The sequence below is a fragment of the Pleurodeles waltl genome, chromosome 5 (genome assembly GCF_031143425.1).
Source record: "Pleurodeles waltl isolate 20211129_DDA chromosome 5, aPleWal1.hap1.20221129, whole genome shotgun sequence".
In the NCBI taxonomy this organism is placed as follows: Eukaryota; Metazoa; Chordata; class Amphibia; order Caudata; family Salamandridae; genus Pleurodeles; species Pleurodeles waltl.
In genome coordinates this window covers 780036583-780059377 of record NC_090444.1, presented here as the reverse complement: position 1 = coordinate 780059377, position 22795 = coordinate 780036583, and the positions used below count along the sequence as shown (strand labels likewise).

The following is a 22795-nucleotide window of genomic DNA, read 5'->3' as shown; positions in this document are numbered from 1 at the left end:
ACCCTTCCTTGTTGGTGCAACGCTCTGTGTCATTGGTGGTGCAACTGACTTAAATCTCATTGACAGTGTTTCACCTAATTTTTCCCTGTTTACCTTTCCTTCCTCCTACATCCTCTTCTCAATGGCACTCTTACCTTCCATTCCTCCTTTTTAAAGGTAGTGATAATAAACCTAGCATTGCTTTCTTGGATGTATGATGTCCAGCCGACCATTTGTTGTTGACTCCTCCACTTTCCTGACCGATTTCCATCTCAGTGTTTGAATGGTTTATGTGCTTTATTGTCAATGCAATCTGAAAAGTGATGATGGATAGGAACACATTGTAACACTAATATACAGATTAGTTAACTGCTACTGATAAATTGACACTTTTCGTTAATAAAGCGCAGCATAAACTTTTAGGCCTGTACCTGAACAAACATTAATTCCTTTGAGAACATACCTTATTCAGCCATTTTTGCAAGAACAACACATTATGGTCTCATTTGGAAATGTAAACATCATTCACCATAGCTTAACTGTCTCAGCTAATTATGTGCCATGGCATCATCAAAAAGTATAAACACAAATGTAACGTGTTTTGCCAAACCATGATATACTCATATGAAATAAATTGTCTGAAATAATATATGTGACCTTCTTGTTCATATTATGCCGGCTGGTAACTTCTTTTGTTGTACGGGGTTAATGGGATATGTCTATTTTCACACATTGAAAAGGTGCATACCAACAATGTTTTTTTTTCAAAACAATGCAGTTCTTAATTCAATAAGAGTGATTGAATCACAATTTGATATTTGCTCAATTTCTCACTGTACTATATACTAAATAGTGTCAAGAAAATTAACTAAACTAGCCAACTTTTTAAGTATGAATTCCTCTTTCATTGCAGTTTAGGAATACCTTATATTTTGGTAATCCAGTACAATATATATATGTATATATATATATATATATATATATATATATACATATATATATATATATATATATATATATATATATGTGAACACTTTTTTACTGAATGTTTGCCAGTGGTTTCAAAGCTGGTATTTTAAACAAAAGAGGTCTAACTGTGAACTATTTCACCTAATTCACAATGCTGAAGTATTTTGAAGAATGTTTAGCTTCCCTGAAAAAAGTTAAACACACACTTTCATCTTTCTTTCAGCAGTGGTAAAAATACTTTCACAATGACAGTGCTGGTTTTAGACCATTAATCAGCACACATGACTATCTCAACCTTTCAGGCCAATCCTAGAGGCAAGCGTCTACCAATGAATCTTCTCCAGTGTGTGAAAATAGCATTGCAAAGGCAGAATTGTGTAAGCAAAAAGTTACACTGTCCTACATTGCATATTATTTTTTCATTTATATATGCTTTGTTAAATTGACTGTATATTGTCAATGTACTTCTAAAGAAAAGCACAATTAAAATGCATGTTTTTAATTTCCGTTTAAAAAATGCTTTGCACTTAAAATCTGACTTATAATGATACAGAGTGTTAAATAAAACCCAATTTAAATATTAGCACATTATCCCCAATAAAAGCACACACTTCAGAGGCAATTGTGCAGTCCCAGGCAAACAATGAATACTAAGTGGATGATACTCAAACACTTTAAATCTTCCTAAAATGTACTAAAATCAATTAACAAATCATATAACATAAAAAGTACATAAAGAGTAACATATGGGCCGCGAGTTACAGTTACCTTAGGGCACGGGTTATAGTCACCTTAGACAACTATAACTTTAACAGGTGAATTTCATTGGTTTAGTACATTTAAAATGTGAGCCTAACTATAACGTTCCTGTAAACTTTGTTTTTTAGGTGAATATATGTATATATATATATATATATATATATATATTTATTTATTTATATATATATATATATATATATACATATATATAATCTTTATACACATACATATACATATATATATACACACATATGTATATATTCACTAAAAAAAGATTACACAGAGGTTATAGTTAGGTTCTGATTTTACTCACGAAAATCATAGAAAGTCAGCAGTTAGAGTTATTTCAAGTAACTAAAACTCGCGGCCTAAGGTAACTATAACCCGGGCCCTCGCTGTGCAGTGCTAAGTACCCCCGACATTACAGCACTCATGACAACTTTTATAATGTTAATAAAAATATCAATGAAACATTAGGAGTCAAATTATTGAAGACAAACTGTGTATGTGGGGATGCGAATTATAGTTACCTTAGGCAGTGAGTTATAGTTCCTTGAAATAACTGCTGAACTTCTATTGTTTTATGCGAATAAATTCAGAACCTAACCATAATGCCCCTGTAACCTTTGTGTATATATATATATATATATATATATATATATATAGTATTTATAGTTATGCTTATGTTAAGAAACTATAACTCATTGACCAAAGTTTCTTTCTTTCTGGCACGAGATATAGTTTCTTCATATAACAATAACTATAAGTATAACTATAACTGCTGAATTTCTATGGTTTTGGTTGTGGCCAACCCATCAGGGCCTTGCTTTCCCCAGAATCGGAGGAGGATCCTTGACTACGGATCAGCAAACAAAGGTTACAGGGACATTGTAGTTAGGAAATAGACTTAATAAAACATAGAAATTCACTTAATAAAACAAAGGTTACATGGATGTTATAGTTAAACTCTCATTTTAAACATATCAAACATAGCAATTCACCTGTAATAGTTAGATTTCAAGTAACTATAACTTGTGCCCTAAGGTAACTGTAACTTGCACCTTCGCCATGCACAGTTATTTTGTCAAAAAGCGTACTGCAAATAGTACATTAATATTATCAATAATGTTAACAAAAAGTCATGAGTGTCAGATTTTGTAATTAGCAGTGCAAAAAAATAGGACTTTTTTTTTACCATAGATAGAGCATTTTTTGTTTTGCCAATAACTTTATCACTTCTCGACGAATCCTCACAACATTTTCAAAAGTATACTTTGGTCAGTTCAGCTTGAAAGTTTCTGGGTGATCCGTCAAGTAAGGGGTAGTAAAAGAGGTGGTCTCAAAGTATTTTTCTGATGACTACAGCCCAAACAGCTGAACGGAATTACACCAAATTTGGCAGAAAGCCAGACATTGGTCCCGAAAGCACTCTTTTTATCATTTAGTGTAAATCTGTTTGGTAGTTTTGGAGAAATTAGTGTTTAAAAAATGTTGATACATAGGGTCAGGAATCCTCTGTGGATCTGACTGTCCCCGTGCGGATATCTGATTGGCTGTCAATACTACTGAAATTAATAGGAGTCACAAATTTAAGCTGCATACCTTATTCGTTGAAATCATAGAATGTGCATGATTTTAGCCAATAATGGTTGACTTTTCAACTTACTCAGAAGCCCTGTTGTTATTTGTTAGGAAAATGCAAACAAAACTAAATTACACAAGCACAAATCTTTACTAATGCGTTTATGAGCGAAGTGGTATTTCAAGACATTGAAGCGAAAATAATAACTCTTAGTGGAGTGAGTGACATTGATATGTGGTGTAGAGGTCCTTATTTTATGTGTCAGTCTGGTGAAAACAGGGTAGGCTCCCAAAAACGTTTGAGTCTGGTGTCCGAGTCCCAGAAAAAAAAGTTACAAAAAGAAGGAAAAGGGGCCAGGGTAGGGACACCTTGACCACATAGCTCTTGTGTTGGGGTCTTAGAGGGACCCCACTAGGGCTAAATAGCATTTTTTTATTAAAAAAAAGGAAAATCTACAGATCTTGATCAGCACAAATTCAGATTTTTGTTAATAAAAGGGTGGTCTCCTGCTCTTTTCTTTTAATTAGCCCTTGGGTGGGCAAGTTCCTGGGGGCATTAGCCTTTTAATTAAGGAGGGGAGCTCATAGGACCTCCCTCCAAGGGCTTCCATTAGTTCCGGGGGCAGCTACCTCTGCGGGGCAATCAGTAATTAGAATGCAGGGGGGCCATGCCACTCCCCCCAGTGCCCCAGGGACCACAACCTCCCTGGGATAAAAGTTTATTTTAAGAGCCCCAGAGCCTGCCAGCTCCCTGGGGCTTCAATCAAATTTGATGAGAGGGCTGCACACCCCCATGCAGTCCTGGCGACCAGCACCTTCCCGGGTCTAAAATGAAGCAATGAGGTGGGTCCATTTTGGATCCCCCCCACACCCTGTGGACTGCCACCTTCCCGGTGCTTCAAATAAGTTAAGTGCAGGGGTCTGCCTAGCCCCCCCCACTGCCCCATAGACTGCCTCCTCCACTGGGCTTCAAACAAATAAAACATGGGGGGGCACGTGACCCCCCCACAGCCCTGGGGACTGCAAACCTCCCTGGGGCTTTAACAAATCTAACGAGGGGGGTGCCTCATCCCCCTGAAGACCCAGGGACCACCACCTCCCCAGGGCTTCAAACAATTTGAATGCCAGAAGGCATCTGGCCCCCCATAGCCCAGGAACAGCCACCTACCAGTACTTTAACATATCTAAAGCGGCGGACCATCACCCCCTGGAGCTTTAATAAAACAATGAAGGGGTCCATTTTGGACTGCCTGGCCCCAGGGACCTCCACCTCCCCGGGGTTATTTTAGTTGGAGGGGGACCACTGATGATCCTGGGGACTGCCACCCCTCAGGGCAGGCTCCTTTTATGCCCAGGGTTGCCCATACCTGGGACATAGCTGTTTGCTCAGACTTGGTGGGAGCTTTGACAGCTTCCACCAAGTCAGTGCAAACACTTTGCTTTCTGCAAGTGAGAGTTGTCAGAAAGTGACGTTTTTATCTGTTTCCCTGCACACAAATATGTTTCCAGCCAAACATTGCTCCCACAAGCAGGGAGCTGCTATTTAAACAGCCCTCTGCTTGTGGAAGCGAAGCTGACTCCTGCAGGAGGTGGGAGCCAGCTAGGACTGCAAGGGCCTTGATACTCCCCCTGCCATCCCGTCCCTCTTTCTCTCTCTCCATTCTATCCCATAATGGGATAGAAGAGAGGGAGAGAGAGACAGAGAAAGCGAGAGAGAGAGAGAAAGAGAGAGAGATTGTCATTGCAGTGGTCTCTCCATGCAATGACTTCAAAGCAACAAACCAGCAAGACTTTTGTGCAAATGTTATACTTATGTTTGGATGCAGATCGGAACAGAGTTAATTCTGGCCTAATAGACAAGGTCCTGTGCTGTCATTCAGTAGGCTGAAGGTCCAAATTTTAGTATCATTTGGCAGTGTGTTCGTTTACTCACTAGTGTTTGTCTGTTAAACCTTTCTGATGATGCAGCATTCATGTTTCTTCCCTATCCCATGCATGGGTAGAATGTCATAGGTGTGTCTGGAAACAGAAGAGTAATGATTCACCTGTGATGTAATGGTTAAGGCCAGAGACCCTCACACTGAAAGTCGAGCGTTGTACTCTAGGTGTATCTGTGGTCTTTTCCCTTCTTTAATTTATTTTAAGCTTTAAAAGTTAAAGGTTCATACTGAAAGGTGATCCCATTCATTTTAATTGACAAACACACTTTTCTTTTTAATTTGTTTTAAAATACTTCTTTCTACATATATCATTCATCAAAGCCTAAATCACTCTCTCTCTCTTTCTGAATCTCACAATTACTCTCTCTGTCTCTCTCTCTCTCTCTCTCTCTCACTCTCTCTCTCTCTCTCTCAATCCCTGAGGGTCAGTGGTTAGGGAGATTGACCGCAGAGCCGAAGGCCATGTGGGGCAGAAGGTTGGGTGGTTATAGGGGGTTGGCCAGAGGGCCTGGCCAGAGGAAAGACACCATGCACTGTGATGGTTAGATTAACGTATAGTAATGAATATTTTTATGTTAAAAAAACATAGAAATTTACTGAAAAAAAACAAAGGTTACAGAGACGTTATAGTTAGGTTCTGAATTTACTCATAAAAAAACATAGAAATTCACCAGTTATAGTTAGAGTCATGTCAAGTAACTATAACTCACACATTAAGGTAACTATAACTCGCACTTGCCATGCACAGTTTTTTGTCAAATATGTTACTGCAAATATTACATTGATATTATCAAAGATGTTATCAAGATGTCATGAGTGCCATAATTTGTGGAACAATTAGCGGTACATGTCAAGGGTGCTTAGGGTGAACATAGCAACACAACAAGATAATGGATGGAGTGCTGAAACTTTTCAAACACTTACCCCCAGTTGCAGATCTGGGTTGAATCCATTGTTCTTTTGCTCACCATGCCACCCCAGTTTGGACCCAGCCATATGCAAATCGGTCTTGACCCTGCTTCCCATGAGAACAGTCCAGCCCGAACTGCCAGGCCAGTTCCTCCCAGGCCAAGAAACAAGCATCCCGGGCCGGTTTTGGAGCATCACCGTTCATCAGTCAGGCTAACGTTTATCCATTAGCACAGTGAGCAAGGGACACTTGCGCTGTCGATGTGTCACTTTTTTGCATGCTTCGGTGGTGCAGTGTGCAAACTCATGTCTACATGGCCACGCAAAAGCCACTTTGCGAGACTTTTCATGGCCTCATAGTTATGGAGTAAGGCAAGGCAGCATAAGTCCCTCTGCATTAGGGGGGCATTCCATGGGTGTTCCAGAGTGAATGCAACACCCAGGGGTTTGATGCATTCTCAAATTTATAAGGATGTGTGAACTTGGGAATGTGTTGAAACCATACACGTCTCCAGGGGAGGCATATTGAGGGGAAAAAAATCATTTCTCCTAATTTTTTCCTCTTTCCGTGTGTGCTGCAAGAAAGAGGTTAAATGCCTCCATGGATTGTTTTTATGCAGGAAGGTGTCCCTTTCTGCACATAAACAATCCTGCATCCAACGCCATGGTGCAAGGAGTCTGCATTGGTGCTAGGCAGCCAATTGTGTATCAGTGCTGGAAGAAGGGACAGAAATGGTTGGAATTTCATAAATAGAGTGCATTTCTGTCCTTTCCTTGTGTCGCATGGCAGTGCAGCAAGGTGACTTGCTGCATTACTCTGCACCACTACTGTTGTAAATTTGCCCCTGGGTTTCTGGTTGGCAGAGGTATTCTCCCTGTCCAAGCAGGAACCACAAGCCTAAGGTAAGTCAGATACACACCATAAGTTATCCTGTGCTCAGCCTCTGGTAGCTTGACACAGAGGACGCAGGCCTTAACTTAGGAAGCAATGTGTAACATATTTATGCAACACTTAAGTCAATAAAGCAATGAAAACACCACAAAGAAATATGCCACACCTGGCTAGAGAAATAGAGCTTAATGTAATGGGCAAAACAAGGCTAAAATGAAAAAAATCCAATAAATATAAGTCAAGATACCAATTTTTAAATAATATTAGAAACATAACTCTCCAACCCGGGGCTATCAGGTCACGCTCAACTGGGTCAAATATGAATGTTTAGGCCGACCACGATGGGATGTCTCCTGAAGTGGTGATGTGTGGATTTTGGTAGTTTCAGCACTTTATACCCACTTCCAAGGGTCCGGGACTGGATTGGCTAACTTAGTAGGGGAGGAATTGCAGCTTAGTCCAGGTGATGTTGGAAGTCTTTTGTGTCCCTGAGACTTCAGAAGAACAGGAGGCAGCCCAACAAGACCCTGGAGTCAATCAGGGTCCAAGTGAGATGGATCCAGTCCTTTCTCAGCAGGGCAGAGGGCAGCAGGGAGCAGGGCAGCACAGCAGATAATCAGTTCTTTCAGAGCAGAAGTCTACAGTGGCAGTCCTCATAGCAGCACAGCAGTCTGGCAGTGTTCTTCACAGGTCCAGAAGTGTAATGATTTGGTAGGGTCAGATGTCCACTTCTTTTACCCAGCTGTGCCTTTAAAGTGGGGATGACTTCTAAGAAGGGTCTCTGAAGTGCACAGAGGTCATCCCTTTCTGCCCTGGCTCCAGACTTCCTACGGGGGATTAAGCAGTCCTTTGTGTGGGAGCAGGAAACTGCCTATTTAGGCAAGTGTCAGCTCCTCCCTCCCATCCTCCTAAGGATGGCCCATCAACATCACACCTACTCTTCCTTTGTGTGAGACTCAGAAGTTAGCTTCAGGTATTACACACACTAAACCACAATTTTAGTTATCGCAAGGTGACTTTAACCTGTGTCCTAAGGTAACTTTAACTTGCAACCCCGCCATGAACAGTTTTCTCATCAATAATTTTACAGTGGTTTTATCAATGATATCATAGATGTTCTGAGTTATGTAATATATGGGGTAATTAGCAGTGCTTGGCAGACCCCATCCCCCGGGGCCAAAGAAAGTTTGGCAGGTGCCCTGGGTGGGCACAGGACACCCACCTTTTGTGAGCCAGGCCCTGGATGAGGTCTCCAGGGCCGAAATCCACCCAGGAAGGTTAGGCTGCATACCCCCTTCCTATATGCGGCTGGGCCTCAGGGATTGGGGGTCCCTGGGGCCCTTTTCTGTCCAGGGAGGGGGGCTGCATTTCACCCTCCCCCCTAGATATGTTGCCAGGCCCCATGGATGGGGTCCCTGGGGCCAAAAGCACCCCACAGAGAGAGAGCACATGCCCAGTCCAGCTAAAATGTGCTCTGGGCCCCAGGGAATAGGGTACATGGGGTCAATTGAGGATGGGGTCCCTGTGGCTGAAATCAGCCCAGGGAGGGGGCTGCATGTACCCCTCCCCTTAATTTTAATTAGAGGCACTAAGGGATGGATTCCCCAGGGCCATAACAGGTTAAGCGAGGGGGGGTACATGTGCCCCTCTCCTCCTGAAAAAAAAGAACTTGGGGTCCCTAGGGCTGGGTCCTGTGGCCACCATCCCACCACACACAGCTGAAGGCCATGCACAATGTGGGGTTGGCTCATGCAGGGTTGGTCACAGGGCCTGACTGTGGCCAGGAATTGTGTACACCCCCACTGCGCACAGCCACAGGACGTGTGCAGCATGGGGTTGGCTGCATGCGTGGGGTAGGCCGCAGGACCTGGCTGAAGGCCATGCACGGCGGGAGTTGGATCAATATATGGTAATTAAATATTATCAAGTTACTTGAGATAAGCATAACTGGTGAATTTCCGTGGTTTTTAGGGTTTAAAACTAAACATTTCATCTAACTATAACGTCCCTTTAACTTTTAGGGAAGATTTAAGAGCCCCTAGCGCCACCTTAGCGCCGCCATAGCATCATTTTTTTACACTAAGGTGGCGCTAAAATGGCATTTTCTCCGCACCATATGTGCAAAGTGGTGCATTGCATGCATTGCGCCACTTTGTAAACTCTTGCGCCACATCATGCCTGCACCAGACATAATGTATGCAAGGAGGTGTTCCCCATTGGAGGGGCTGAAAAAATGGCACAAGGAAATTTAAGAGATTTCCTCGCGCCATTTTTAGGCACTTTTAATGCCTGCTCAGAGTAGGCGTTAAAAGGGGGCTTACATTATTTATAATGGACCCCTATGTACTCTGCAGGGTACATCAATAGCGTGAAAAGAAATGACACTATTGCCCCTTACCCTGCGCCATGGTGCACCGTATTTAAATACGGCGCACACATGGTGGCGGTAGGGGGGTGCTAAGGGGTTTAAGAAAAGTGCCACTTTTCTTAAATGTGCCTCTTTGATTTTTCAGTAAATATATGTGTGCATGTATGTGTGTGTGTGTGTGTATGTGTGAATACATATATATATATATATCTAGAAAGAATGGGACAATATTAAAATAACATCACTGCCAAAATGGCCAGTTGCGAGTTATCACCAGAAGTCCCACAGGAAGTGTTTGCATAACTGCACAAACACTGGAATAGCTTCAATTTCCTTTACGTATATACGTATGTTTGTTAACAAAATGATAAATCGATCATACTTTTGAAAAAGTCATACCTTTTTTGAGCCCATGCCTGCAGTTTATAATTGCTATATGAATACAAAGCAAAAGTAACCTACAGTTGCTAATATATCGGCTTTTGGTAATCTTATTGTTGCTCCTAAAGGAAGCATGTAGAGGTCACACACTTCTCAATAAACGTGCTCCTTTTCAGCATAAGTGTCTTGGGCCTATGATTGTAAAATACGATTGAGTGTTAAATATGCTTTAGAGAAAAAGTGAATCTTATTTAGATCTTTGAAAGATACATATCGAGTGAGCTTCTTTGTTTTTGTAAGGAGTATGGCTGCATTTTGCATAATTTCTTCTTTGCTCTCTTTTCTTTCTGCTCCGTTAGATCAATTTCAGTTCTGTCGCTATGTGGTTGACATGTATACACAAGGGGATATTGACTCAGGTATTTCCAAAATAATTGCATTCTTCGCTAACAGAGTCTGCTTTTCTAAGACAGTCTGCTTCATTGCTCCACTAAAATGTTGTTTAGGTCTAAAAATGCAAATAGTAGTGTGCATTTCCTTGGTGTGTAAGCGAAGCCTATGGCAGAACTAATAGCTATACAAGTAGTGCTTTTTGATGTTGCTCCTACCGCTTCTATAGCAGTGTTGGCTTAGTTTTAGTTACCTCAAGATACAAGAAATCCTGGCTAAGGTTTTCCTGCCCAAGTTTTTAATAACAATTCATTTGACTCTTTCTTCTCTTGCACTAAAACCAGTTTTGCACGCTGCACTCTGACCTTTTATGGTCATTTTTTTACTCACAGTTTGTACTTATTGCTTTATCTCTGGATAACACAATGATTCAGATGTCTTGTTGAAAAAAAATAATTAAACTTGTCAGTATCAGAGAGATGGTCTTTAAGACCCTCAATAGGGTTGACCCGGTAAAAAGGTGTGCCATTTTTGAAGTCAGTATTGTTTATTTTAAATGCATAATATAACTGCACTTTCTAAGAGTCAGGATGAGTTCAACATCTGAGTTGAAACATGTGGAAATCAGTGTTACGGCATTGACTGCATTGATTTCCACATGAGAATTCTGAACTCTAGTGTTGGGCGTAACAACAGGTCTCCAAAAGGGGATGTAAATTGGGCACCAACATTTTGTGAGCTGTCTTTCATTTTGTGATGCAACATATGTACTATTTGGTACATTGAAAAATATCCAATTGCAGATAGTTGCAGAACAACCTGCCTAACTAATATCAGGAAGATCACTAGTTGTGACACCCTGTGATTGGCTCAGGGTTGGTGGACTGCAAGGAACAGCTGACCACAGGAAAATCGACTCATGTTCCATGTTCCTTAAATGGACCGGTGCTGGGTTAAAAAAATATATAATCCATTGGCAGTCACCACTGTGCAGTTACAGTTAGGTCAAAGTTTCCTTAGGAAGAGTGTTGTTTGTTTGTTAATAACTATGGCACAATTTAACTAATTTCCACATAGCTTTCCAAAACAAAGTTCATCCAAGCCAGCTCCTGCCTGAAAAGAGTCATGGTGATCTGTTAAGAGAAAAAGGAAGGGGTTCACAAAATACTGTTTCTCCATGCAATTTGTCGAAGAAGGTTTAAAAAATAATAATATTAGAATAAGACAGCCAACCAGAATTACACCAAATTTAGTGGAAAACTAGCTCTTTACTCAGAATTCTTTCTTTTTGTGATTTTGTGTACATGTTTCAGTTGTTTGTGAGAAATAAAGGATGAAACATTAGTGATAATTGGGTGGTTGGTCCTCTAGGAGTACTACAGTATTCCTTTGCTACTGTAAATTAAAAAGAGGAAAATAGAGGAATCTGACAGGCCGAGAGGGCAGGTTACAGAGGTTTGCTCTGGGTAACATCATCTGCAAGGTCTAATATCGCCCCTTTAATCACAGACCTTACTCCCCATTTTTTGTTCAGTTATATAACTGTTTATTCACCATTTAATAAGTACTGTGTATTGCTGGAGGCCGGTGGCTCATCTGCCCCTGTTCCCAGGAGCAAAATACAATACACATATAAAGAGCAAAAACTATTTCTCCTCTTTGAACTTCCCACAGGGAGGTGTATGATTTTGATGCATTCCCAGGTTTCCAAAGCCTTGTAAATCTGGGATTGTGCCAAAACCCATTGGTGTTGCATGGGAAAACCCACTGCAATGCCCATGGAACGTCTCCCTGATGCAGTGGTAAGCAACGCAGTGATTCACGCTGTGTTGCCTTGCACCATATCTACAAGGTCATGAAAAGCCATACAAAGTGGCTTTGTGTGGCCTTGTAGATATGGGCTGCTATGCGCTGCTGGTGTATCACAAAAAGTGGCACACCGGCAGTGCAGGGGGCCTGTAAATAAGCTCCTGAGTTATATTGAAAAAAATAGGGAAGAAGTGCTCCAGTAGAAAGTGTCTGTTTTCCTAAAAATGGTGTCTACTAAATTTTCATCTTCTAAAGTCTACCATCCTCCCATATTTCAGGAACATGCAGAGCTGAATGAAAAAAACAACTAATTTTTGTTCCACAGTTTTGCCATTTTTCTGAGAGGTAGCCTATGTTCCCAATTTTGTGTGCTCTCCGGCTACTTTCAGTTTGTGCTGGAAACCAGTGTAAAACACATGGGTGATACATAAAAGCTATAGATTTTTGAACAGAAGACAACATTCTAAATTCAGCAAGGGGTCATAGGTGTAGACTGCTCAAAGTTTTCCCAAGGAAAATAACTGTTGAAATAAAGAAATACTGAACATGAGCAGGAAAAAACAGGCATTTGTGACAACATTTTCATCTATAAATCTTTATCACGATGATTGCTTGACAAACACAGTATACCATTATTTCTGCTAGACCCCTTTAGTTACAGGGATATATAGGGTTTGTAAGTTTTCCAAGAACCCAAGTTACCCACAGCAAACAACTGAGCTGCATTGTACAGTGATTTTTCATTGAGGTACAAGTATAGATCAATTCTTATAGTGAAAAAGGCAAAGTGAAAAATGGGTATCAAGGAAACATATGTATTTCTAAAACTGGCACAGGATATAGAGTTTAGGAAAAGTGGTCATTTCTACATTTCTGAATTTGTGGGTACCCATACTAGTGTATGACTTGAAGGGTATTTTTCAAAATGCCATATTTCTTTTGCACCGGCTTACATTTGAAAAGCACAAATGCAGCGAAATCCAATTGGTAATAACAAATGTTGTGCTATTCTATTCTCCCACAAGTCTCCCAATGAAAAGTGGCACTTCACTTGTGTGGGTAAGCTAGCAAAAGAAAACTGCCCAAAATGCAACATGGACGCATCACATGTTTTCACAAACTGACCCAATTTCTTCTATTTGGGTAGATCTAGGTTATGTACCCTAGTTCAGCAGACACCTAGGGAAAACAAGCCACCTCATATATTTTTGAAAACTAGTCACCAAGGGGTATCCAGGATGGGCTGACTTGCAAGGCTATCAATACATTTTGTTATCCAGAATCCTGTGCAAACCTAAAACGTTTACAAAAAAACATATTTTCCTCACGTTTCTTTGATGGAACGTTCTAGAATCTGCTGGGAGCCACAAACGTCCTTCCACCTGGCATTACCCCATGCCTCCCAATAAAAATGGTACCTCATGTCTGTGGGTACATCTAGTGCCCGCAACAGGAAAAAGGCGAAAATCAAACATGGACGCATCACATTTTTCCACTGAAAACTGACCCTCTGTTTCTGGTATATGTACCTCTAGATTTTAGACCCCAGCTCAGTCGGTATTTAGGGAAACCTAGCCAGCCTGTACATTTTTGAAGATTGAATACATAGAAATATCCAGAGTGGGCTGACTTGCATGGTCTCACCATGTTTTATTACCCAGGATCCTTTGCAAACTTCAAATTTTGACAAAACAAAAACACATTTTCATCAGATTTCGGTAATGGAAAGTTCAGGAATCTGAGGGGAGACACAAAATTACTTCCACCTGGCATTTTCCTAAGTCTCCCAATTAAAATGGCACCTCACTTGTAAAGGTAGACTTAGTGGTGCAACAGGAAACGTCCCAAAATGCAGCATAGATGCGGCACATTTTTCCACTGAAAACTGACCCTCTTTTTCCAAATTGGGTAGCTCTAGATTTTCGACCCTAGCTCAGCTAGAAACAAGGGAAACCTAGCTAAGCTATGCATATTTGAAAACTAGAGACCTATGTGTATCCAGTGTGGGCTGACTTGCACCGCTCTCACCACAAATCTTTTACCCCGAATCTGTTGCAAAAGTCAAATCTTGACTAAAAGAACAAATTTTTTCTCATATTTCTGAGAGAAACGTTCTACAGTCTCAATTGTCCTTCAACCCAGCATTCCCAGAAACCTCCAGATAAAAATGGTACCTCATTTGTGTGGGCATACAACCTTATGATTGATTCGGGGTTAATGCACACCATAATTCCTGAGAGTCTTTAGAAAAACATATTGGGGTGGCATTAACCGAATCCCTAAAGACATAAACCCAGGTGGTTACCAAGGAGAGACCATTGAAATATTGGGATATTTACAAGGTGTCATTAAGCTTGGTTCACATGAAGTCATAGGGAATGTTTATATATCAACCGATTTTCCAGCCATTTTGGGATGGTTACCTAAACGACCTAAACATTGTGGTTAATCCAAGAGTGTCCACTCAGGTCATGGTAGTAGAAGAAATGTCTTTCGATGACATGTTGGGGAGTGCACAAGGGGTATTTAAGGATAGTCTAGGATGCTTGAAAGGTTATGTGCATAAAATTAATTTAAAGGAAAATGCAGCATAAGGTGAGGCGGGTAGCTATGGCAGTGCGTGGCGATGTCAAAGAACTGCTGGACGACATGCTCAAATCAGCTGTTATCGAACCTATAGAAACGTCTCCCTGGATTTCTCCGGTAGTGATCACACAGAAAACAGATGGACGGTTGAGGTTTTTTGTGGACTTGAAATCCCTGAATGATAATGTAATAGCTGATGAGTTCTCTCTACCTAATATCAATGAATTAATGATGACTGTAAAAAGGGAAAATATTTTTCAAAACTAGATTTTAAAAGTGCCTATTATCAGGTTCAGCTACCTGAGAGCTCAAAACCTCTTACTGCTTTTATCACTACAGAAGGTTATTTCCAATTTACTCGTATGCCATTTGGTTTGGTATCTGCGGCGAGTATATTCCAACGCATGATGGCAAGACTTCTTACTGGAATCGAGAATGTTGTCTACTTTCAAGACGATATTTTGGTCTTTGGGAATACTGTGCGTCTACATCATAATGTTCTTATGAAAGTTTAAGATGATTGGAGGAGGCAGGTTTAACACTGAGTAAAGAAAAGTATGCGTTGATGACCAAAAGCAGTGATTATTGATACTCTGTTACCGAAGGAGGGATCAAACCTAAACAGGATTTACTTGATGCCATCAGGTTGTCACCATGTCCTTCGGATAAAGAGAAATTGAGATTGTTTTGGGAATTTATAAAATATTATTCAAAGTTTGTTGAACGTTTTGTTGATAAGACTGGAGATCTTAGAATTTAGTTGAAAAAAGGGAACCGATTTGTGTTGAATAAGGACCAACAAATATGTTTTGAAAGCATTAAGAACTATGTGAAGCAAATATCTTATCAGCATTTGACACACGGCCAAAATCTATCATCACAGTTGATCCGGGCGCTTCTGGAATAGGAGCAGTTTTGTCACAAATTCAAGGGAAGACAAAAAAAAACTGTTGCTTTTGCCACCCATTCCCTTACACAATCTGAACATAATTATTCTGTGATTGAAAGGGAAGCCCTAGCTGCTGCCTGGGATTTTGAATACTTTCTCCTTTACTTATGGGATACGAGGTTTATTTTAAGGACAGATCACAAACGTTTGTTGAAAGTATTATTACCTGGACTGGCGGGTGAAGGTTCAGCTAGACTGCCACGATTCGCTGCTAGGTTACAAGAGTATATGTATGTTGTGGAATTAATTCATGGCTGGAGAAATGTTCAAGCTGATTGTTAAGATTGCCCATGGATTCACAAAAATGTGGTGATACATGTGTCATGGGTGGAGAGGAGAAAGATGGGGGTGTAGCTTGGATACAGGATGCTGTACATTCAGCTTTGAGTGCCTTTACTAGGTGTGATTGGGAAGCAGAAATGGAAGTAGATGTGGTTTTATCAGTAGTAATGAAAATGATATGTTATGGAGCCACAAGGGAGAGTGTAATTCCGTTAGCTGCAAGACCATACTTTAAGATTTGGATGAGCTCAGTGTGTTTGGGGACTTTTTGATTGTGAGAGGAGATAGTTTTGTGCCACTTACGGGGTTAAGAAGTAAATTAATTAAAATGATTCACAAAGGGCATTTGGGACAAACCTGAATAAAGAAAAGAATGAAGCGTGAGTTTTGGTGGCCTGGTTTGCGTAATCATGTGGTTGAGTGGGTTGAGAAGTGTGCAGTTTGTAAGGAAAGTGAGAAGAGACTTACGGTTGTGAGTGAGGTTGTTGAGGGTCATATTGTTGATCCGGGTAAACAATGGCACACCATTTGTCAAGATTTTATAGGTCCTATGCATGAGTTACCAAATGATATGCAGTATGCCCTAGTGGCAGTGGATGTGTAGTCCAAGTGGCTTATTCTGAAGTTCATGAGAGATGTCACCACCAGAATGACCATAAAGGAGCTTTAAAAAGGAATTCTGGCAACATTGAACACTGATAGTGGCACGCAGTTGACGTCTACCAAAATGGTGTGGTTTCCCGAGGAGTGTGGAGTTAAGCACTCTCACACTTCTCTTTATAATCCATGGAGAAATGGAATGGTAGAGAGAGCGAATCGTTTGATAAAGGGTACTATTCAAATGGCCTTGGCAAGCAACACTGATGTCAGGGAATTGGTTAATGATATGATTTGGGCCTATCACACAATGGTATACAGTGTTTCTCAAAAATGTCCTTTTCAGGAGATTAGAGGGAGAGTCCCAGGAACCAAATTGGTACCTACGTGGTTGAAGGAGTGAGTAAGCTCATCAAGCAGGAATTTGGTAAGAGGTGTTGATAAGTCAGTTAACAAGATAGAGAAAGGTGATTGGGTAAAAATCAAGTCTTGACAAGTGGGAGGTGGATTAACAAAATGTATGGGCCCTTTGAGGGTTCACAAAGGAAGCAGATATTCGAGTATCCTTGAAGGGGGTGATAGGTGGAATTAGAGGTGAGTGTCTCTCTATCAGAAAGGGGGTGAGTATGATGCTGAAAGGTGTAAGGAGAGTTTGTCATGTACAATGTTCATGAGTGATGAGGAACTGATATTGAGGAGTGACAGAGAGGCATGTAGAGAAGCTGAGATGAGAGTGAGGAGTGACAGAGAGGCATGTAGAGAATCTGAGTCCAGTGTAGGTATGGGTGATTCAAATGCCACAGTACAGAGGCCTCAGAAAACACCTATGTACCTTAAGGATTATGTGAGATCATTGTTTTCAAGCTTGGTCTTTGCATTTTAACATCTATGTTTGTAATGCTGTAAAACTCTAATGATTTATTTGCATTTGTTTTGCTCATTTTAATGATGCTCAGTAGTTATGTTGTTCCTATATATTTCATGGTCATGTATTTCATTGGTTTCAAAGTTGTTATCACAACCATGAAGGGAAGGGGTGTGTTATCAAGCAATGTTTAGAATTTCAGTGATCTCGTGGGGGAATTCGAGAAGGCGGGAGGGAATGATGACAGTTACGAGAGAGCGACGACGCGAGTGCAAGTAGGTTGGTAAGAGGTTGATGCCAAGTTGTAATATTGCAATAAACTCAAGATGAACATTTAGAGAGTGCGGTATTCTTTGGTAGAGGCGGCACTTCATTAACCATATACAATCATTCCAATCTCAATCAACACATCAACAAATTTAAACTCTATAACCAATGTGGCCATGGAAACAAAACTCCAATCAATGAAGAGTTTCAAAGCTTTATTATAACCACATTATAACCACAAAGCCAAAAGTCACATAAATAGTATGTAAAACTAACTTATATAAGTAAATGAAAACCATAAGCTGACTAAATCTGCGAAACAAGTTTAATCTACTCAATATCAATACCATGAAAAATTCCAGATGAATTGTAAACACAATGATATATTTCGTGCAACAGAAACTGTTTTAAAATCATCAAATGGTGACATTAGTCAACTCCAAAATTCACAGATCAATGCATCAACTTTTATGAGGATGGTTATCCCTATTACTATTACATATTAGGACAAGCATGTGTGGGAACGGAATATCACATGCGGGCAAAAACAAAAATAAGAAGGCAAAAATAATTTTATAAACGTCATCTATCTCGGGTTACGTTAGACCAACTAAAAGAAAATCAAAATTAAATAGGTGTCAGCATGCTAAACTAATTAGGATAAGGCAATGGGGCATATAACATTGCAATTGTTATACCTCTCCTGGGATCAACATAAAATTCAGGTTGGTTAGCAGAACATGGAAAATCCAATAGAATCTGTCAGGAACATCATCAGGGGAAAGTGTAGAACACAAGCTGCACATCAGAAACATGCATAGGACAAGTTAACAATTAAATGAAAAGGGGCAATTCAGTGATACAAGAAGGACTTGGCAGTGTAAAAATTGAGGGGCATATTTATACTCCGTTTGCGCCGAATTAGCGTCGTTTTTTTAGACGCAAATTCGGCGCAAAACTAACGCCATATTTATACTTTGGCGTTAGACGCGTCTAGCGCCAAAGTATGAGTAAAGAGCGTCATTTTTTTGCGTGAACGCCTTCCTTGCGTTAATGAGATGCAAGGAAGGCGTTCCCGTCTAAAAAAATGACGGCGACGCAAATGCGTCGTATTTATACTCCCGGGCAAAAATCACGCCCGGGAGGTGGCGGGTCAAAAAACCCCGCATTTGCGCCACTATTTAACGCCTGGGTCAGGGTAGGCGTTAAGGGGCCTGTGGGCTCAAAATGAGCCCACAGGTGCCCTCCCCTGCCCCCAGGTACCCCCCCTGCCACCCCTGCCCACCCCAGGAGGACACCCAAGGATGGAGGGACCCACCCCAGGGACATTCAGGTAAGTTCAGGTAAGTATAATTTTTTATATTTTTTAATTTTTTTTGTGTGGCATAGGGGGGCCTTATTTGTGCCCCCCTACATGCCACTATGCCCAATGACCATGCCCAGGGGACATAAGTCCCCTGGGCATGGCCATTGGGCAAGGGGGCATGACTCCTGTCTTTACTAAGACAGGAGTCATTTAAATGGCGTCTGGGCGTCGAAAATAATGGCGCAAATCGGGTTGAGGCGATTTTTTTGCCTCAACCTGACTTGCCCCATTTTAAGACGCCCTAACGCCATTTCCCCCCTACGCCGGCGCTGCCTGGTCTACGTGTTTTTTTTCCACGCACACCAGGCAGCGCCGGTCTGCTAGCGCCGGCTAACGCCATTCCATAAATACGGCGCCTGCATGGCGCTTCAGAATGGCGTTAGACGGCGCTAAATTTTTTGACGCTAAACTGCGTTAGCGCAGTTTAGCGTCAAAAAGTATAAATATGGGCCTGAATGGGGAATTTAACAGAGTGGGGATTAAGGGCCAGATGTAAGTAGATTCTGAATTGCGACCCGCAAATTGCGAGTCAGACCGACTCGCAATTTGCGAGTCGCAATTCAGAACGTAGGATGGAGTCCCTGACATCATCTGCGACTCACAAGGGGGTCGCAAAGGCCCACCTCATTAATATTAATGAAGTGGGTCCCAATTTGCAACCCCCTTGAGGCTTGCGACACTCACAGGGATGGTGGCCTGCTGGAGACAGCAGACCATCATGTCTATGACTGCTTTTAAATAAAGCAGTTTTTTTTGTTTTTTGTAATGCAGCCCGTTTTCCTTAAAGGCATTGCACTGCGACTCGCAATTAGGAAGGGGACTCACCTTCCTAACTGCGACTCGCAAACCCGTTTTGCGATTCTGTAACCAGGTTACCGAATCGCAAAAGGGGTTTTGTGCATTGCCAAGTGTAGTTTGCACGTCGCAAACAGCAAAATTCGCTGTTTGTGACGTGCAAACTGTGTGCTACATCTGGCCCTAAGTGGAGACAGAATGAGATAGGCCTAGTGCCTGCCCCAAGAAACAGCCCAAAACGCAACTTGGATGCACCACATTTTTCCACCAAAAAACGGACTCTTTTTTACCAATCAGAAGTTTAGCCACTAGGGATATCAAGGGTGGGCTGACTTGTGTGACTCCCACCATGTTTATCACCCAGAATCTGTTTCAAAACTCACAGTCTGAAAACAAAAACACATTTCCCTCAGATTTCTGTGATGGAAAGTTCTGGAATCTGAGGGGAACCAAAAACTTTCTTCAACCTGGCATTTCCCCAAGTCTCCTGATAAATATGTAACCTCACTTGTGCGGGTGGACCTAGGGGCATATTTATAATGCCTTAGCGCCACCTTGCGCCACATTAACATCATTGTTTTTTACATTAATGTGATCCAACAAGGTCAAAATCCCAGCACTTTATTACAGAGTAGCGCAATGCATGCATTGCGCCACTCTGTAACCCTTTACTCTACATTATGCATGTGTCTGGCATAATGTATGCAAAGGGGGCGTTCCCCCATTAGGGGAGCCGGAAAAATGGCGTTAGGAAATCTAAGAGATTTCCTTGCGCCATTTTTCATGGCACTTTTAACACCTGCTCAAGAGCAGGCATTAAGAGGGGGCTTCCATTCTTTAGAATGGGGCCCTATGTACTCTGCAGGAGTAGCACCAATATTTTGACACTACTGTTTCAGAGTACATCACTAGCGTGATGAGAAATTATGCTATTGCCCCCTACCCTGCGCCATGGGCCACCGTATTTTAAATGCGGCACACACATTGTGGGGAATGCGAAGGAGCACAGGGAAAGTGGCGCTGAACTTGGTGCAGTGCCACTTTCCATAAATCAACCCCCCCTAGTGCCTCCAAAATGGAAACAGACCAAAATGCAACATGGACACAACTCATTTTTCCACCAAAAATGTAGACTCTTTTTTTAAAAATGTACCCTAGCTCAGCAGGCACCTAGGGAAACCTAGCCAAACTGTACATTTTTAAAACTAGACACCAATGGCTATCCAGGGTGGGGTGACTTGCATGGCTCCCACCACGTTGTGTTACCCAGAATCTCTTGCAAACCTCCAGCTTTTACTAAAAAACACATTTTCCTCTCATTTCTGTGATGGAAAGTTCTTGAATATGTGGGGAGCCACAAACTTCCTTCCACCGGGCATTCTTCTAAGTTTCCTGATAAAAATGGTACCTCACTTGTGTGGCTGAGCCTAGTCCCTGCAACTGAACAAATCAATCCAAGGTCAATGAGGACCCCTTTTACGGGGACTCCCATTGATGTTAGTTCGATCTGTTCCTGTCATGAAAACTAGACCCAGTTTCAAAAGTGGGGCAGCCTTTGTATTGAGACAAGAGAGGAAACTATGGCTGGTAGGAATTTTGTGGTTTCCTCCTGAATCCCAAAAAATATGGCACAGAAATTCAAAGACCCCCAAAGAAAATGTGTGATTTCTGTCACATTTTGAGGTTTGCCGGGCATTGTGGATAAGAAAACTTGTTGGGATCCATGAAAGGCACTCTACCCTGTACTCCCCTGGGTGTCTAGTTTACAAAAATATCTAGAGCTGGTAGATTTTCCCTTGTGACAACGTACACCTGTTAGAGAAAGACAGAATAAGGGAGAACCGATGAACGACCCCCCTTCTAACTTACAAATCATTGCACAGGAAACACTTTTAGAAATGGAAATGCATGAAATCAAAATTAATTTGTCCTTTCCTAAACCGTATGCATATCTTTCTAAGAGTTGGCTTGTTCGCTAATTGCTGTTCATAACTACTCTGCTTTACTTTTCCCAAATTAAGACATTGAAAGTCTGATTACAGCTCCAGCATTAGGAAGACTAGGGCCGGTGACATGTTTGAAGTCCTCACCTATAAATATTGAACCAAAAGATTATACCCCCATTCAGAATATTAAAATGTTTCTGTTCTGTAGTACAGGAAGGAAAGGCGATTAATAAAATTGAGAAAGAGCCCAAAGAATCCTTGAAAATCAGTCTGCTGTTTGCCCTTCTTCAGACACCCTGGTGAGTTGGGTGGGGGGGTTGAAAAGTCTAATCATACATGTTTCTATTTTTCATAGAAAATTGGGTTATTTTTACCTCAGTGCAGGGATCCATACTTTTTTCAAGTCATTTTCCGTCTCAAAACTTCCTTTCATGCTAAAATAACGAACAATCCCAACAAGCAGAGGGAAGTGCTTAGTTTACTGATTTCCCTAGCAACAAATACTCTCTTAGGTGTGGCACTAAAGGCCATAACCATAAACCTGACAATTGTAGGTGTTAATGTGTCTTGGCAAGCTTTTTAGAATTGAAGAAAAAATAGCTTCCCATTATTTTCACCCATATAATAGATCACCAATGTATCAGACTTCATGTGTGTGCATTGGCCTTCTACTTTAAGCATAGCAAAGGTGGTAATGGAATGTTCGAGATTACTACTCAGAGAGAAACACGAATTTCCTCTTAATTGAGATACTTTTTCAGAGATTGCCCCAAACGATCATCAACACTGGATTCTCAGCACTTACAGCCACGTGAGCGTATTCCTATATGCAATAACATGATAAACAAGAAGATCGTAAACTAAGGGAACTGTAATTTCTCTGTGGGTACTCCATTGATCCCTGTAACTGTCATTGAAGCCCAAAGGAGGACAATCAAACCAAATAAGTATACAAACCTTCAAAATCCTGAAGCAAGCAGAAATATGAGCATTGGTTTAACCCCCATCGCACACACAACACAAGCCTAATAATTGATACATCTGTTTTACAGTCTGGTGCATGGATAACATTAAAGACACAAAAGTTACAATAACATATTTAAAATGAGAAAAGTCCTTCACTCAAAATGTCAAAAAGTGTAATTTCGCAGTGCTAACCAGCCAT

At 41.2% G+C, this 22795-nt stretch overlaps 1 protein-coding gene across 43 annotated transcripts in view; it reads left to right on the top strand.

Annotated features, from left to right (window-relative positions):
- TRDN (triadin) overlaps positions 1 to 22795 on the top strand; it is a 1868677-nt gene that overhangs the window by 583835 nt on the left and 1262047 nt on the right. For 41 of the 43 annotated variants that reach the window (XM_069234791.1, XM_069234779.1, XM_069234790.1 and 38 more), the window contains one exon: positions 10138 to 10197. The exons of the other annotated variants lie outside the window; for them this stretch is intronic. In XM_069234791.1, the coding sequence (XP_069090892.1) occupies positions 10138 to 10197 (60 nt within the window). The remainder of the gene's footprint in view (positions 1 to 10137; positions 10198 to 22795) is intronic. 43 annotated transcript variants of the gene reach the window in all.